General features: G+C 42.7%; 1 protein-coding gene across 1 annotated transcript in view; it reads right to left on the bottom strand.

Annotated features, from left to right (window-relative positions):
- The window catches only part of mphosph8 (M-phase phosphoprotein 8), a 49,858-nt gene extending 34,877 nt beyond the window's left edge, over window positions 1–14,981 (bottom strand). Inside the window, exons 1-5 of the mRNA XM_083639331.1 lie at window positions 14,777–14,981; window positions 8,075–8,248; window positions 6,201–7,196; window positions 2,417–2,513; window positions 587–838 (exon numbers count right to left, since the gene is read on the bottom strand). Of these exons, the coding sequence (XP_083495457.1) occupies window positions 587–838; window positions 2,417–2,513; window positions 6,201–7,196; window positions 8,075–8,248; window positions 14,777–14,875 (1,618 nt within the window). The 5' untranslated portion in view covers window positions 14,876–14,981. The remainder of the gene's footprint in view (window positions 1–586; window positions 839–2,416; window positions 2,514–6,200; window positions 7,197–8,074; window positions 8,249–14,776) is intronic.
- Window positions 14,982–18,148: the final 3,167 nt, after the last annotated feature.

Below are 18,148 nucleotides of genomic sequence, written 5' to 3'. Positions count from 1 at the left end.
AGTGTTTCGGACAATATTATCTGCTCACATTCAGTCAAATGCTTCAGAACCCATTGGACGATTACATGATTACCGGTATGTTAGCTTGTAACATGTATATGCTTGCCTACTAATAAGGTAAAAAAAAATAGCCTACAAATCGAGAATATCATCATCATAATTAAAAGGGAGCAAGTATGGTCTCAGTCTGTGATTTTTATCCCGGAAGTGGTGTCACACAACTGGAATTGATGTCATCAGTGATGTCACTTGAGCAATTGTGCATTGTGACATCACTGATGATGTCACAATGCCTATGACATCATCAGTGATGTCACAATGCACAATAGCTCAAGTGACATCACTGATGACATCACTTCCAGTTGAGTGACACCACTTCCGGGACAAAAATTGCAGACCCCACTTGCTCCCGAATTTCAGGACAGAGCGTGGGAGGATCAAGCTATCTAGCTAGCTAGAGGAGATACTAGTGAGCAGTGACCAGGACCCCCCCCCCCCCGGATACACGGCAACATAGTCATATAACAAAGTATCTCATGAATTTGCTTAGAGAATAACACTGTAACTGTACAATGGAACAGCATACCAGACTTGTCAGTGCCCTCTAGTGGGTCCTCCTGATCATCGCAGCCCATGAAGAGTCTGGGCTCGCTGTCTTCCCTCCTCTTCCTCCTGTCGTCGGTGGGAGTTCTCCGCTCCCAGCTGGACCGGTAAGTGTCCTCCGGCCTCTCCCTCCGCTCCCGGGAGTCTTCTCCAAACCTGGACCTGGGAGTAGCCTCCTCTCCCTCCCTCTCATCGCTGCCCAGGCTGAAGCCGTAACTCTGGCCGGGTCTCGCGGCTGGAGGGGCAGACAAGATGCTCGTCAGTGTCAAATACACTTTATAGGTCTCTCTCAGGCCTGAGTGTGTGGCGCTTTGATTGGCGAAACAGCCGACGTGTCCATCAACAGCCATTTCTCTTATAGAGGCATCACCAGTCAAGTATTCCAGTCAAGTCAAGTGTATTTGGTTTGTTTAGGTTCACACTGCCAAACCAAATGTATGTGTGTGTACATCTGTATACACACCGAGGGCTTTCACACCTACACTGTTCTGTCCATTTTAATCGAACCATGAGTTTACTCTGCAAGTCCGGTTCGTTTGGGAGAGGTGGGAACACGCATTCAAACTCTGGGGACCAAACAAATGAACCATGGTCCTCCTGAAAAGTCGGTACTCTGTCCGTTTCCAAGTGAACCACGGTTCGGCTAGTTTGTAGTGTGAAAACATTTTTGGGATGGTTTGGAGTTTCGGACCAATCGTCAGAATTGTTTTACCGCGATACAGGATGGGCCCCACACAAGCCCCACACACTGGTCGATACAGGATGGGCCCCACACAAGCCCCACACACTGGTCGATACAGGATGGGCCCCACACAAGCCCCACACACTGGTCGATACAGGATGGGCCCCACACAAGCCCCACACACTGGTCGATACAGGATGGGCCCCACACAAGCCCCACACACTGGTCGATACAGGATGGGCCCCACACAAGCCCCACACACTGGTCGATACAGGATGGGCCCCACACAAGCCCCACACTGGTCGATACAGGATGGGCCCCACACAAGACCCACACACTGGTCGATACAGGATGGGCCCCACACAAGCCCCACACACTGGTCGATACAGGATGGGCCCCACACAAGACCCACACACTGGTCGATACAGGATGGGCCCCACACACTGGTCGATACAGGATGGGCCCCACACAAGCCCCACACTGGTCGATACAGGATGGGCCCCACACAAGCCCCACACACTGGTCGATACAGGATGGGCCCCACACAAGCCCCACACACTGGTCGATACAGGATGGGCCCCACACAAGCCCCACACACTGGTCGATACAGGATGGGCCCCACACACTGGTCGGTCGGAAAACAGACAGAATACTGATGGACAGACGGCAGAAATAGAGTGCCAAAGTCACGCCCACTTCTGGTTTAGGCACAAGCACATCAGCGTGTTTGTAAACGGAAAGGCTAGAGCTGGACTGTCTGTCTGTCTGTCTGTCTGTCTGTGTGTGTGTGTGTGTGTGTGTGTGCACGTGTCGTTGATGCCACTGTGATATGCGGGGAGGGAGAGACAGAGACGGTGCCTCACTAAGAGGGGAATCCTCGTCTGCTGTAACTGTTTTTATGAATGAAAAATCAAGGCGACGCCCCTGTTTGACGTATTAGCAGGGGGAAAAACACAGTCTTATATTCAGACCAATACGGTACTAACAGACAAAAAAATCCTTTTATTGTTTACTAATGACATGCATTTAAACAAACAACAGCAGGGGGAAGGGCCTGGAGAGGAACAATCAAGCATAGACACTCCCACCTAACAGTGTCCATGATTTTCAATTCATCCGTGTCCTGCTCACCATCTGACTGCTTGGTCCTGTCCGTCTTCTCAAGGTCTGGTTTCTGAGCTGGAGAGTCTTTGGTTGACTTGTTCCTCTTCTCAATCTTCCCTATAAGCTACCATTGGAAAGAAAGAAATGTCAACATCGTATAGTTTTCCCAGCAGTCAACAAACATTTGGAAGGCCCCCAAAAGATCGGCCCCCGAGGGAAAACTTCATATTGGCTGAGGATGAGTAATCGGATGAGGAGTTTTGTTCCAAAAATCTGAGCAATCTAGTAAGAGAGTGGCGCCAGCGGAGGCCCAAAACGCGTGACTCAGTAACCAATGAATAGCCAGGAAGGGGGCTCGCGCTATGTTTGAATGCATAAAATAAAGCTGATGATATACAATTGGATTCTTTAAACGTCGGACCCTTTCAAAGCACATCACAAACGGTCAATTTTGCTGCAACTCGACCACGCTGCTTAATCCAGAACCTTACTTCTGGGAACTTTTGTGAGGTAAAAAACTGGTCCATTGGAGTGAATGGAGATGTCGCAACTCTTCTATTATATGACTCTGGCAAAAATAAGACCATTTGAAGCAGACCACACCACTATGACAAAATGAGTGTTAGCACAAAATCCAAATAAATTATAGTGGGCTCTTCATATGTGAGTTAGAGCTCTTCATATAAAACCCAAAGGATACCAGTAAGCTGGAAACATCAGACGTGCTTATTACATAATGCAATGTCCATGCCATGAGGAATGGAAACTTGTTCACCCACTGGCCACAATAGTCAACAGATGCCAAAATTCAGCCCTTTTCATTACTTCACCAGTAAAATATTAATTTTAAATATAATAGTCATTGCATGTCAAATCACATGCCATGATAGCCACCATCTCAGATCTGAAGGGTTTCTAGAGTTAGAAATAAGACACATTTCTGTGACATTATTTTTGGTATTCTAAATATCAGGGAAATCAAGATAATTCACTGTACCCAAATTGGAAATTTTTTATTGTATCGCAATATATATATATCGCAGAAACAAAATATATTGCAATGTCAGTTTTTTCCAATATCGTGGAGCCCTAAGCTGGGCTTTGGAGCATTGCGTCTTCATATTGTTCGAAATATTCTCAGTGAATGCCGTATGGTTACACTGTGATAATACAGTAGCAGGTTCTAACCACCAGATGGTGATATTCCTGTTCTTCACTGACAAAGTGTGAAGAAGAAAAAATGTATGTGCATGTAAACTTGTATTTGTTTGCCAACTATAAATGCAACATTGTGTAGAAAACTAAAAGGGAAAAGGTTGTTATTCAGGTCAGGTGTGATTTATCAGGATTGCCATTTGTCACTAGAACATTTCATGTTTTATTTGGCACTAGGGCTGTCCCGGCGCATCAAAGTCATCTACTATGTAATTGCGCTGATTTGCATAACGTGTGCTGTCGATGCATCGAAATTAAGTGAGGCAAAGAGAATTAATACACTAGATGACTCCGTTCCAATATCAGATTTCAAAATAACACTTTTCAATGGCATCTGTGTGCTTTAGACTTCGTAGAATGGTTTTTATTTTGGGGAAAAAATCCAACTGGAAGTTGCATTGTTGTTCTCGCTAGCAGAAACTGCTAACGGTCGTGAAGATGGCTTCGCCCGTCTATCACATGGGTTTGTTATTCCCAAGCGACAGGACAAGCTACAAAACATCGTCCACGATCATCTAAACTAAGTGTGGAAGTATTTTAGACCGAGACCCAACAATGTGCTGCTCTGTAACTAAAAACTAAAAAAGAAGGCTTCTTGTGTGAACGGTAAGGCGTACGTTCAGCTTGTCCCTGCTTCAAGCTTCAGTTCTGCTTACGTTCGGCGTCATGTGTGAACAAGGGCTTAAGCACATCCCATCTCTCGTAGGTGCAGAACGTGGGGAGGATTGAAACATTAAATACGATGGACACAGCAGCAGCTTGTTTCCAGGGATAACATTAACATTATTTTTGTGCGTGTGCATTTCTTAGACATACAGAGTGTCATTTCCGAGTGACCTTTTTATTGTTTCCTATGCTTAAGTGGATCACAGCATTTATACTGAAGAATGAGTAGTAATCCAAAATCTTTTGCACGATACAATGTGGTCTTAGGACACTTTATCAATGGACTAACTGTTCTAGACCTTTTTTGAAGCGAGTAAGCCACACAGTTTATTGTAAACCAATAGAAATGCTCAACCGATGATACTGAAAATCTTCAACCAATCAAACTGGATGACATTGCCCATTGAGTCCCTTAATGGTAGTGTTTTACATCATTGACGCAAAGACAATCTCAACCATAATACTGAATTTGTACTGCAACTGCAGCTAGTGGCTACCTAAAGGATGGACCAGTATTATCATAAAATGAAATGTAAGATGAACAACTTCAATGACTCAATCTGTACATGGACAAATAACCATCATCACCATATGAGGAGACATCAATTAGTATCATTATTAAAGGAACACTCCGCCTATTTTCAACCAGCTTTGTATCATTAGAACATCAGTAGTATATCAGAAAACTGTAAACGGTTTTGAAGTCTGTCATTTAATTTCACAGTTATTGAGTGTTAAAGTGTGGACCAGTGACATCACTGGTCCACACTAACTCAAATTAATAACTCATTAACTCAAATCAACTCTGAAACTGTAAACGGGTTTGAAGTCATTCATCTAGTTTGACAGTTATTGAGAGTTGATTTGAGTTAATGAGTTATTAATTTGAGTTAGTGTGGACCAGTGATGTCACTGGTCCACACTTTAACACTCAATAACTCTCAAATTAAATGACAGACTTCAAAACCGTTTACAGTTTTCTGATATACTACTGATGTTCTAATGATACAAAGCTGGTTGAAAATGGGCGGAGTGTTCCTTTAATATTATTATTATTATTAATTATTAAATGTAGAATTACTTTTCCCCACGTTGACTGACTCGCTTGATGAATTAAATGATGAATGAAAGCGGTTGGTGAATTCTGGCATCTGTTGACTGTTGTGGCCAGCGGGTGAAAAAAAATGTTTCCTTTCCTGAAGGCATGGACATTGCAATGTGTAATAAGCACATCTGAACTGAAAGTGACAACACATGTTTCCAGCTTATTGATATCCAAAGTGTTTTATATGAAGAGTTCTACTCCAAAACACGTATACACTTTTGTTGGTCTGTGTTGAAATTTATTTTGTGTGATTTGACATGGAATGACCAAAAGATCGTAACTAGTTCAGCCATTTGGCGGGTGGACATTTCTTGTCCCTGTCAACATTATAGCAAGGTGCATATTTGATGTAATCTACACAGAAGTCTTCTGAAACAATAATCAAGATTATTTTCCTAGATTTTATGATCATGATTATCATTGTTTTTAGTCTTGATGATTTGAGGAACCAAATTATTATAGTGAAACTGGACCTTAAAGTCAATATCTGGACTATTTTCAACCAGGGTCCAAAATTTGCACCAGCCACCAGCCAAATGCTGGTAAAATATGCAAGTGGCTGGTAGATTTTCTTCACTTAGAAGCAACAAACAAACAAAAAACAATAACGGTAATCTATTGAGTGACTGGTAAAATTTGTATATTCACTAGCCATTTGGCTGGTGGACAAAAAAGTTCTTGGACCCTGTTTTTAACTACAGCTGACACTAAATGAAATCAAATGTTTCAATATTGTTGATGAGCCAATATTCCATCATTATTTATTGTGGAACCTATACGATGTGCCAATATACGAGATATCCACAGCCCTACTTCATACGGTACCTTTGTCGATTTGCTGGTGCTGCTCTCCGCAGGGGGCTGATGAACGGCCTGCCGGCGGGGGACTCGGTCCTTGGCCTCGCAGTTCAACAGGAACTTCTCAAACAGGTTGGTGGAGCCCGTGGCGTCTTTCTGTCCCACCACTTCCTCTTTAGCCGCCTCCTCCTCTTTGGCCTTGGTGCTCCCGGCCGGTGCGATAGAGGACAGGGAGGAGGAGGAAGAAGCCGAGGAAGATGGGACTTTGGGTGGTGCTGAGGCGCTCTCCTGCCCTTTGCTCTTGGATTTCTTGTGCATGGTAAAGCCGTCGCTGGAGTCCGAGGAGTGTGGCGCGGCATCCTCTCTACTCTTGGAGGTGAGGCTCTTGAGCTTCTGGAGGCTGCTGTCTCTCTGGGCGTCGTGCTTTCGGCTCTTCTTGTCGTGGATGAGGTCCTTGATGCCCTGCAGCTTCACCTCCGGCTTGCCCTTCTTCCTGTCGGACTTTTCCGCCATCTTTGTGGAGGTCTCCATCGGCGTGGTGTCGTCCGTGTGGGAATCGGACAGGCCGTCACTGAGGTCTCCCTCCGGCGGCGCCGCAGCCTCGTCATCGGAGGACTCGAGCTTACGGTCTTTCTTCCCTTTCTTTTTCTTGCCATCCTCTCCTCTTTCCTTCCTATGCTTTTCTTTGCCCTTGTCCTTCTTGTGTTTCTTGGGGGGAATTGGATCACCCTCCTCCTCTTCAGAGTCAACCACTCTTTTTTTCATTTCAGTCTTTCTCTCCCTGGGAGACGAGCCCGGAGTCGGGGGCTTCTCATCCTCTTCGTCTGTCTCCGGTGCCGGTAGGGGCCTAAACTCTTCTTTCCGCTTTTCCTTCTTCTTTTTTCTTTTCTCCTTTGGAGGCGGTGTCTCTTCCCGAATTTTCTTCTTTTTCTTCTTCTTGACAGGCATCTCGGATGGACGCTCTTTGTCGCTCTCACTCTCGGAGTCGGCATCAAACAGGTCACTCTTCGTAGGCAGCAGCTTCTGGTAGTTAAGGGGAAAAATCAACAGACGTCAACAACATGGTCAAAACCATCTACCGTTGTCAAGGGTGTGCTTATCCATTTCATTGAGTTTGTTTACTGCAGTTAGTGTGGATTCTACAATCCAGTAGATATAAAATAAGTTGCAGACAGTCTTTTTGATCGCGATCAAAGCTCATCTAAGGCGACCGTGGTTGGCTTAAGTTTGACTGACGATTCTCTCATAACTTCACAATCACAAAATCCACATTGCAAACGAGTAAAATAATTAGTTGTAAGCGAACTGATTTTGATTTTTGTTGTCAAATGCAATAACAAAAACAAAAACACACTTTTTGATCATGTATATCTGATTGTGCAATAAACTCAATGCAATAACTGCTCAATATGGTCATTTGTGCAATTATCAAATAATTTACACTGTTACGGATGTTCTTTTACTGACTGGAACAAATGCACCTTACAGTTTATTATGATTATTACTATTACTATCACTGCTGTATATAAGATAATATTATGTACCTCAGATATTCACTTTTTATTCAATGGTACTTGATAAGGCGGCACATATTGGTGACACATTATTGGATATAAGCTACCCAACTTATTTTTTATGGTCTAACCCTATGTTTCATATAATGTTCGATGTTTATATTCTTCCCTATCCGAGTGTGAGCAAATGTAGCATGACTCAATTTCCCCTTGGGGATCAATAAAGTTATTCTGATGCTGATAAAACTGAATTATGTCACCAGAGACTGAGCTTGGACTTCAAATAAACTGCAGAGAGTTTCATCTTATTCAACTCTCTGCTCCATGAAAAACATCTACCCAAGTATCGGCTCTGTGAATCCAGTATCAGTACTCTCTGGTGCTGACCTGTAGACTCACCACACTCTTCTTAGATTCGGCCTCTTTCTTGGCCTTGGCCTCTAGCTTGGCTTTTTTGTAAGTCAGGAGGACTTCGCGGCAGTCCTCCAGATGGGCCTCGGGCTCCCAGGTGTCGTCATCCGAGCAGTAGTTCTTCCAGCGGACTCTGTACAGCACTTCCCCCTGAGAACACAAAAATGACAGAAAGGTCACGACTAAAGATGGGCATTTCTAGCAAAAACACTATTCGAAATTCGCTGGCCAAAGTCGACTTTTAATCGAAATTCGAAAAAAATAATAAAAAAAAAGTAAAAAAAAAATGTAATGTAATTTTTTTTTTTTTTTTTTGTGAGTGAAATGTTGCATTGTCTCCCCTGATTCTAAGTACCGGTATAGTCGAATCGCTTGGTTTGAGCAAGTAAAACAATTTTTATAAGCATTTTAAGCAAGGTTTATGGAAAAATGAATGGCGGATGAAATCCCATGAAGAGGGAGAGGTTGCTTATAAAAATTGTTTTACTTGCTCAAACCAAGCGATTCGACTATACTTAGAATCAGGGGAGACAATGCAACATTTCACTCGCCAAAAAAATAATAAAAATAAATAAATAAACGAATTTTGACTTTCAATAATAAAAGTCGACCTTGATAATAACGATTATTCGAAAATTCGAAATTCGATGCCCATCCCTAGTCACGACCCCCCTCTAGAAGTACAGTATCACGCTAACCTAGAGCACCACTGACACACCAACCTGACAGGCTGCCACTTTCCTACATTTACAAGCGACTCTGATGATGGATTCTACCAGAGTGCAAGAGATTTGAATATAACAACTTTATTGTATAGCATTTTTCTAAAATTGTTTACAAAGTGCTTTACACATAAAACACAAAGAGACAGTACCACATAAGAAAGCTGAAATAAGATAAAACAAAAACAAATGGAAACGGAATACAAGACACAGCAAGAAAACAAGCGATACAACTCAAACAAATATGTGGGGTTTCTAGAATGAATCAGGACATTTAATAAAAAGAAAAAGAAACTTTTGAAGCTTGGTGAATTACAGATCAAATGAACCATGCTGCTCTATGATACACTGTACAACAATCACTCGTCTATTCAGCTGATACACTGTACAACAATCACTTATCTTCAAGTTACCTTTAACACACAGGGCAGCGACCTGTACCAGTGTCACTCGCTCAAAATCTATCACAACACACACACACGCCTAGGCAGGAAAGACAGAATTCTTAAATTAAATGGTATTCCCTTTTAAAAGGCCAAAATAGGCCATAAAATAAAATGCATCTACAGAGGGACGTACGTGTGTAAATAAAGTGTCTGGCTGCATGTACAAAAAAATCCATCCACCTTCCATATAGTGAGACTTGACTTCACCGATGCAGATAAGTAACACAATTTCAGATTGTATTATAAGTATTATATTATAAGTATATTTATACTTATCCATTGATCTGGGATTGTTTTGTTTGTTTTGTTTGTTACCTGTCCTGCTGTGTAATTGTTGTTTTGTTATACTGTACGCAGTAACTTGTATTTAAGTTGTGCTTTAAGTCATTGCTCAGGCTCCTGCCATAAGCTTTAAGTAGCTTCTTTGGAGACCTGGCACTCCACACATTTGTATCTTGATGTTTATCTACATGTCAATTGTTTGTGTGTGTGGGGGGCGAAATAAATCTGAAATCTGAAAATCTGAAATCTGAAATCAGATTGGCCTTTCCTAAACTGCCTTAGCCAAAGTCTATTTGTGGTAGGGATGGGCGCGAGTACTCGAGCACTCGTTCATAACGTCAGTATTCGAGTAACGTTTCTGCTGTTCGGGTACTCGCCCTACTCCCCACCCCTTTAAAAATGGTCTAAGATCTACGCACGCATCGTCATGTGGATCTGGCAGCATGAACTGCACGGGCGTCAAGTCAGCCAGAATGTACAAGTACGTCATCCGCTTTGTTGCTTTCAAAATAAAACGCTTATTGTAACGTAACCTTATTTATTTTGAGTAATTCGTTACAGCCACAGTTTCATGCCATATAACATCACAACGAGTATTTTGATACAAGGTTTGCTGCTTCATTCGTTGAAATACTTTTTCTCCTCCAACGTGCATCAATAAGCTATTTACTTTTGTTTAAGTAACAAAATGGATGATACTGGACAATAACCTGACATTGCTGGACAATGGACATGGAAATGCCTTCGCTTGTTTCACAACGTGTCTGCTCCAAAGCGCTAATGCCATCCATCCAACCATCGGAGATAGGCTACTGTCTGAGGTAGGCTTTAGATCAGGGATGCCCAATACGTCGATCGCGATCGACCGGTCGATCGCGAAGGTAGTGTGGTAGATCGCATGGCATTGAGGGGGGATTTTTTTTTTTTTTAAATAGTGCCGTAGTGAGGATGGATGATAGGCTAATAGGCCCATTTGCCACTTGATTGACGTACAGGTAGCCAGTCAGATCTCATCTATACTGCGCATGCAAAAGTTAGCAGCCTATCATCCATCCTCACTATGGCATTTGCCACTTGATTGACGTACAGGTGCGCCAGTCAGATCTCGCTGTGGCAGCCAAGTTTGTATATATATATAAATAAATATGTTTGGTAGATCACTTTGACTTGGTCATTTTAAAAGTAGCTCCCAAGCGGAAAAAGTGTGGGCACCCCTGCTTTAGATCATACATGGGCAAGCCGGATGCGGCCCGCGGGCGCCACCTGTGTGGCCCGCGATGGAATTGCAAAAAAAGATGGAATGGAATTTTTTTTTACACAGTGCACCTGAACGCAACATGCAAGATACCCGCTGAATAAGTGTCCAAATGTTCATGTCATTCTGGCCAATACAAATAATTAACTCATTGGTTTTGGATTTATTTAGCTTCAAGACTGCATTTTTGTTCGTGTGACCCTCAACACAGGCTTTGATCATCCCGGGCCACTTACTGATACTTATGCTTAAATTAACCCACTCATATTCTGATTTATTTCAAGAAAAACATTTTGGCTAGTGGAAATTCTAATTGGCTGGTAACTTTAAAATCTAGCAGCCATATTGGCAGGTGGTCAAAAAAGTTAATTTCAAGCCCTGAGAGCAGGTGGTGACATAGGAGTGAGTAAGAAAAGGATGAAATATTGGTGGTTAAGACTAAATAATGACATCACAACTGTTAATTTAAAATGAGTTATTCCTCTAAACGTGGCATCAAATGCACCAAATTTTTCACGCTGGCGCCGTTCGGCCCTCAGTAAAACCTGGTAGCGAGGACATTTTTTGTGGCCCTCTCTATCATCAAAGTTACCCATCCATGGGTTACGGCATGACAATATTTGTTCGGCCCCCGGCAACAATCTGGGTTTCTCATGTGGCCCCCCATGAAAAATAATTGCCCACCCCTGCTTTAGATGTTAGCTTAGCGTCACCCAATATCAGTCAGTTCCTCTCCTGACAAAAAATGCTCCAGGTAGCGCTTTTTCCATGCAAAAATGCAAACATAATGTGTGAACAGCCCCCCACACAGCAGATTACCCCTGCTCAGTCATTACCATAGTAATCACACAGACCCCCCCCCCCCCCCCCCCCCCCGTTTTGTGTGGCACAGTGTAATATTGGTTTTCCTCACAGCCTGCCACTCAGCAGTCAGCACGTGCACTGTGTTTATGTACTGGCTGACTGAACCTATGGTGGAATAGGCCGACACCCACAGACCAGACTGCATCCACACACAAACACACACATTAGCCAGAATATGACAAAAGACCACATTGATTCACAACAGGTCTTAAGTCGAGTTATAGTACTCGGGCACTAGCCTGGGTAAACCCAGCCTCCACGTGACCTGCTCTCAGACCTGCTCTCAGTCACTACAGTGACAGTGACTCACTACCTAGTGACTGAGAGCAGGGTAAGCCTGAGAGCAGGTCACGTGGGGGATGGGTTTACCCAGGCTAGTCGGGCACACTTTGTGACAAGCAAGACAACAGTAAAACGGACAGGTTTTTGTATGGAGTTTGGCGTCAGTGGGCGTAACCCATAAGAGAGCGAGCCCCGTACCCCCAGCGTTGCGTAGCAACAACACCGGAAGTCTATAGTAACATTACAAATAGCCTTGCGGCAGAGCAGGACTCTAAACAAGACATGATAAGCAGCGGTGTCAGACCACAGAGCAGTGGTTCTCAAACTTTTTCTGTCATGCCCCACTTTGGAGGAGGAAAAATGTTCATGGCCCACCGCCCCAACAAAATTGTAACAAAAATGGTTGAAGTTTTATTGAAATAACATCAAGCTCATGACCATTCCTTTCTATTTTCTTTCAGTAATGTCCAAATAAAAAAACTATACTTCCATGTCAACTTTATAGATGACTTTTTGTGACTAGATCGCGCCATATGGGCTTTTTCAACAAAAAAGAAAAAAAAAATAGAAAAAACATTATTGTCCAGCCAAGGCACCCAATTATGTAAAAACACAAACATGTCTACAAAAATTACATATAAGCCACAGGAAGCACAGACATGTCTACAAAAATTACATGAAAGTCACAAAAAGCACAGACATGTCTGCAGAAGGGAACATCAACAGCCTAGTGACAACACATCACATCATAGATTAGTCAGTATTGCACTCCTGCGTTCTCATGTCCCCTGTTCACATTACTGTCGTTTATTGACTACATTAATTGCATTAGGAATAAAGGAGCCCTTGTAGATCTTTTTCCTTGCAGGGGTACTCTATAGCGCCACCCTGAGGGGAGCAGCTCAAACTCAGGGTGGAGGGGGTGTGTCTCATCATTGATGATCAGAAATAAAGAAAAATCTAGCCGAAATTGGAATTGCAATCAACGATAACAAAGAAAGAAAGCAAAAGAAGAAAAAAGTGCAATTACTGTTAGAACGATATCAATAAAGTTCTACCTGTGCAAAAAAGAACAGACCTGCTCTCAGTCACTACAGTGTAGTGACTGAGAGCAGGTCTGAGAGCAGGTCACGTGGAGGCTGGTTTACCCAGGCTAATAAAACACAGACTGGTCTCTCCTCATCACTGTGAATCTCAGAGCAAGATAGGTGTCATCATATTTTCTTCTTGCCTTGTGTTGCTTTGGTTGATTACCATCGCCTGCTTTTCTTTTTGCCCCTGTCAAATGTCTCTTCATTCTGACTGCACACTAACTCTACTTTGTGTCTGAAATGAATGAACGTGAAGTCACTACAGAAGCGGGTTTGTTTATTCCTCTGCCGTGAGAAGAAGTCCGACGCCAAAAGCACATTTGCATGTCAAAACAGTCAAAACATGGGTTCCGTGCTGCATTTTCTGCGCCCCACACTTTGAGAAACATAATAGACACACATGGGTTTTCAAAGTGGGAGGCGGCCTCCCGTGGGTGGCTCCAAGCAGCTTCAGTGGAGGCTCAGTGAATGGAAGTGAAATAATATTACATTACTTATCAAAAGGAGATCACATAGAATAACCAAAATGTGTGTGATTTGGTTAAAGATAGTTGTTTTTCCCACTTTCCCAGAGCCAGAAACAAATGAGTGCCTTCAAACAGACCATTTTTTATGTATTTTGTGCAGTCTGCTATGTCCAACAGCAATATCAGGCTATCTTGGCCCAATTGTTGAGGGTCTATGTCATGATAATATAATCATGATCCCATGGGCATCCAGGAATTGATATCTGTGGGAGGCCCACAGTCTCACAGACTTTGAAAACCCCTGGTTTAACAAATACAAATAAACTATGTCACGATCCAGGCCCAACACGCACCATCACTCTTTCCGTGTGAAAGGGCTTTATTCTTGATCACCCGAGTATGTTTTCACAACACTCATCATAAAGTGGCATGACCATGTTATGCAAACGTAAGGTTAGTTAGCTAATTAGTCATGGGAGTCCACATGTAAAAAGGTTATAACGTAGTGTATAACGTTTTAATAAAAAGGTGATGTTACCTGAACTCCAGATATAAACAAACGAATAAACTGAAATAAATCTAACACTATTGCTTGCTTACTCGTGGCAACCATTGTTATACTGCAAATAGATTACATATGAAAACAAATAGAACCCTAATCGCACGCAAACATATCTCGATCAAACGAGACGAGAACAGGTAAACAATCAGTATGCATGCTGAAATAACAGGGCGACAATGCTAACGCTAGCTTATACTAGGAATAACGTTCGTTGACGTTTAACGCTAGGAAATAATCAAACTGCCTTATGCATGCTTATGGCTCGTGTATGTAAGACCACTCCTCAGTTCTGCGAACGATGCCCTTCGCCGCGGATCGCAACCACAATGAAAATATTTGCAAGCTTGCAAACCATCCGTCCTTGGCCTCCGCACGGGAGAGTAGCGGACATTATGGGAGAAGTTGTACAGAGACGCACGATGTGCTATCTCAATGTCCGGGTGTGGGCATTCCCACGCCACGACTAAAACAAACAAACAAACAAACAAACGTGTGTGTGTGAGAACACCGACACGAATAACAAGTTACCACGTCGAAATGCATTGAAAAATGCATTACTACGAGGCGTTTCGCTAAAGCCAGGTGCAGAGTGGCCGATGTAGGCGTCGAGAGTGGGGTGAAAGCTTTGCCAGCCATGTTTGCCAGGCCAGCAGCTCGTTTGAAGCTAGCCAGGCCGCTAGCTACGTAGCAAAGTTAGCTAGCTTTACCTCTTCCACTCGCATGTCGATGATCCTCTCCACCTCGTATACATCTTCTTCCTCGTCGCTATCTGGAGCCTTCCCGGCTTCAACCTCCATGTCTGCCATGTTTGGTGGCTGAAAAAACTATTTTTCTTCTGCACTCGCGAAGGCCGCTGTTAGCTAAGTAGCAGCAGGAGGCTTGTGTAATGTGTAGTGCCGCTGCTGCTGCTGGCCGTGGTGACTGCCGCCTTCTCTCTGCAGCTATCGGCCGCCCGCTCCTGCAGTGCTGCCTTCCCGTGCTGCTCGCAATATCCCCCGTCTCACTGACTCGTAATGACATTGTTCAGCGCATTCCACTGCTAACAACTGGGGCAAAAAAAACATTTTTTGTTTTATGATGCGTGACAGCTAAAAGTTAAAGAGTGAAAGAAACAATCAAGAATCATACTATACTGATTATTTGGGGAAGATATCTAATAGCGAGAAACATTTATTTTATCTTCAGTTCCTGAAATTTCCCCCTCAACACGAGGAATCAGCGTGACGTCACGAAATCCCCATGAGTTGTGCCAAACAACGTTCATATCTCAAAAACTATACATGACATCGCTTATATTTTGACATTCTGAGTGAGCAGAAGTAGCTCAAGAGTCTGATGTATAATATATGCATGTCTTGTTAAAGATGTATGAACTGTCGCAGTTTTTTAAATGTAAACGACATCGCCGGGGCTAAAGTGAGCACTCAAAGCTGGCTCCATAGGGCCCCATTGCCGTTTCCCCCCGGAAACGCGGTTTGTTTACCAAACTGCTGCTTGGCTGATCCCTCATACAGGCCTAGCCAACTTCCCCAGTTGTGTTTTTTACCACTGAGATTAATGTGTTTTTTACCATTGACTTTGTGTCGATTTGTATGCGCTGAATTCCGAAAACGATTTCCGACAGTACCTGAAGGCAACAGGTTTACGACTGGACAAGGCGGGCCGCGAATGTCCGAAATGCAGGGTGGCGGGGGCAGGCCACGCCCTACTGTACTCCGCTTCGGATTGGCTTACCCTAGTGTCCTCTAGAGCAGTGGTTCCCAACCTTTTCCAACTCAGGGCCCACTTTTATGTCTCAAAAATGTTCGCGGCCCACCTCCGACCCCATAAATACAAAGGCCATATAATGCGTTCTCAGAGCACTTTTTTATTGAAAATTGAACATAAAGGACTGAACTGAATACAGGAGAAACATGTTGGAAGCTCCACAGTCACTAACACAGCACCTGTAACATGTTGCAACACCTTCAGTATTACAGTTTTCAAGGAGCTGTCCACACACACACACACACACATACACACACACACGCACACACACACACACACACACACACACACACACACACACACCAATCATTCAAGGAGCTGTCCATCAGCACCACACAGATGTCAGAAATGACAAGCAAGGGGCTGTCTGTAACAGGCTAATTAACAAATGATTAATAAATAACGGTATCCTTCAACAATGGAAAAATGCATTCTCATAACAATTTGACATCCAATATCAGATCCAAACAAAATCCAAATATCAGAAGAAAGCCCATTAAATCGATAGGGTTACAAATAAACACAAACCCAATATAAAGATGATGTAAAGATGAAACTTCAATTCAAGCAAAAGCAATAACATCAAAGAAACAAAAATCATACTTTTTCAAGTATGATTTTTCAAAATCTTTCAACAACAAAAAAATTGAATTTTTTTTTTTTTTTTTTTTCAAAAATCATACTTTTTTGGAAATGATTTGGCGGCCCACTTGCAATACCTTCGCGGCCCACCAGGGGGCCGCGGACCACAGGTTGGGAATCACTGCTCTAGAGTGAAGAGAGTGGCGTCAGCGGAGGACCAAAATGCGAGACTCATTAGCCAATGAACAGCCAGGAATGGGTCTCGCGCTACTTTTGCATGCTAAAATAAAGCTGATAATGTACAATTTGATTAATTTCAAGGGATGAAAAACCCTTTCAAAGTACAACACTGTCTATTCTCCTGCAACTCGACGGTGCTGCTTTTTTTACTCAAGAGTTCCACTTTCTACTTCCTGGAAAAAAACTGGTCCATTGGAGTGAATGGAGATGTCGGAACTCTAACCTTAACCAACCAACACTCCTCGTGCCTAAATCCAACCCAATCAGTGGGATAGTAGGGCGGGACCTGCCCCTGCCACCCTGCATTTCGAAAATTCGTCTCAGTCATGACAAGTTGAAAGGAATAATACTAGAATATGCCATCTATAAATTTATTGGTTTAAGTGTTTAATCCTTAAAACTGATTAACATGACCAAACCAAAACATGACATAACTGGTCTCATCCTTCACATTACTAATCAAAAATAAAAACAACTTTATCAGGTGGAGTGATTGCACAATGCACACACATTCTAATTTCCGCCATCAAAAACATCACTGGGAATTTATATTGTCCATCCCGGGAGACTACCAGAGTCTACCAGAGAGTAATGGTGTGAGCATTGGGTGTGAGGTATGCACAGAAGCAGCATGGCTGAAAGAGGCTCCACGGGGGAGGAGTTACTTCCAAAAAGGGGAGTGACTTCAGTATTGTGGAAGTGGTTTGGTTACAAAAAGAGCATGTACAACAAACCTAGCCTGGGTAATATTTGAAGGCAAACTGTTCCGCTTATGCTTACATACAAAACTATACAACTTATTTTGTTGGAATAATGTTAAAATATCTTTCAGCATTTTGTCATATCGTCAAGAATATCATTATCACATAAATACCCTGATATATATTATTTTAGGGCCATATCCCGACTATCCCCAATTATGAGTAATATCCTCCATAATCAAGGCTAATATGAGAATGTTTGCAAAGATGACAAGATGGTTTTAAAGACAGTTGATCTGTTCAGAGGAAACACACTGGAGAAAGTGCTGTACAATCTCAATCAGGGTCAGAAGGCTAAACACCAGAGAGCTGTGTATCAACATTATACAGTTGTAGAAAGAACAAAGGACGTCCAAGGCAACTCTTCAAGAATATTTTTAAAAAGCCTTTAATAAAATATGGCTTCCACCGACATGTTTCGGCCAAACTGGCCTTTCTCAAGGTGGTTTCTTCTCTACATTATACAGTTGTAGTTGTGGATACAACAAATCCCACTGCATCGATCGTGTACAATTATTTTGTACATGTTAACCAGCAGAAAACAGGGAGAAATCAGTATAGTGTAATAATAATAATCTTTATTTGAAAAGCACATTTTAAAATAAGTGAAACCAACACAAACAACCATTTAGGACAAGGAAACAGAAGAGATAACAACAGTGAGGGTAAAATAATAAGATAAATAGAAAGCTGCAGCTATCCTACATCAGTGCTGCAGTGGCTGCTGTA

This window comes from Poromitra crassiceps (assembly GCF_964638095.1).
Source record: "Poromitra crassiceps genome assembly, chromosome: 6".
NCBI classification, from domain to species: Eukaryota; Metazoa; Chordata; class Actinopteri; order Beryciformes; family Melamphaidae; genus Poromitra; species Poromitra crassiceps.
Note: the sequence above shows the minus strand (reverse complement) of the source record. Positions and strands in the feature narration are given on the sequence as shown.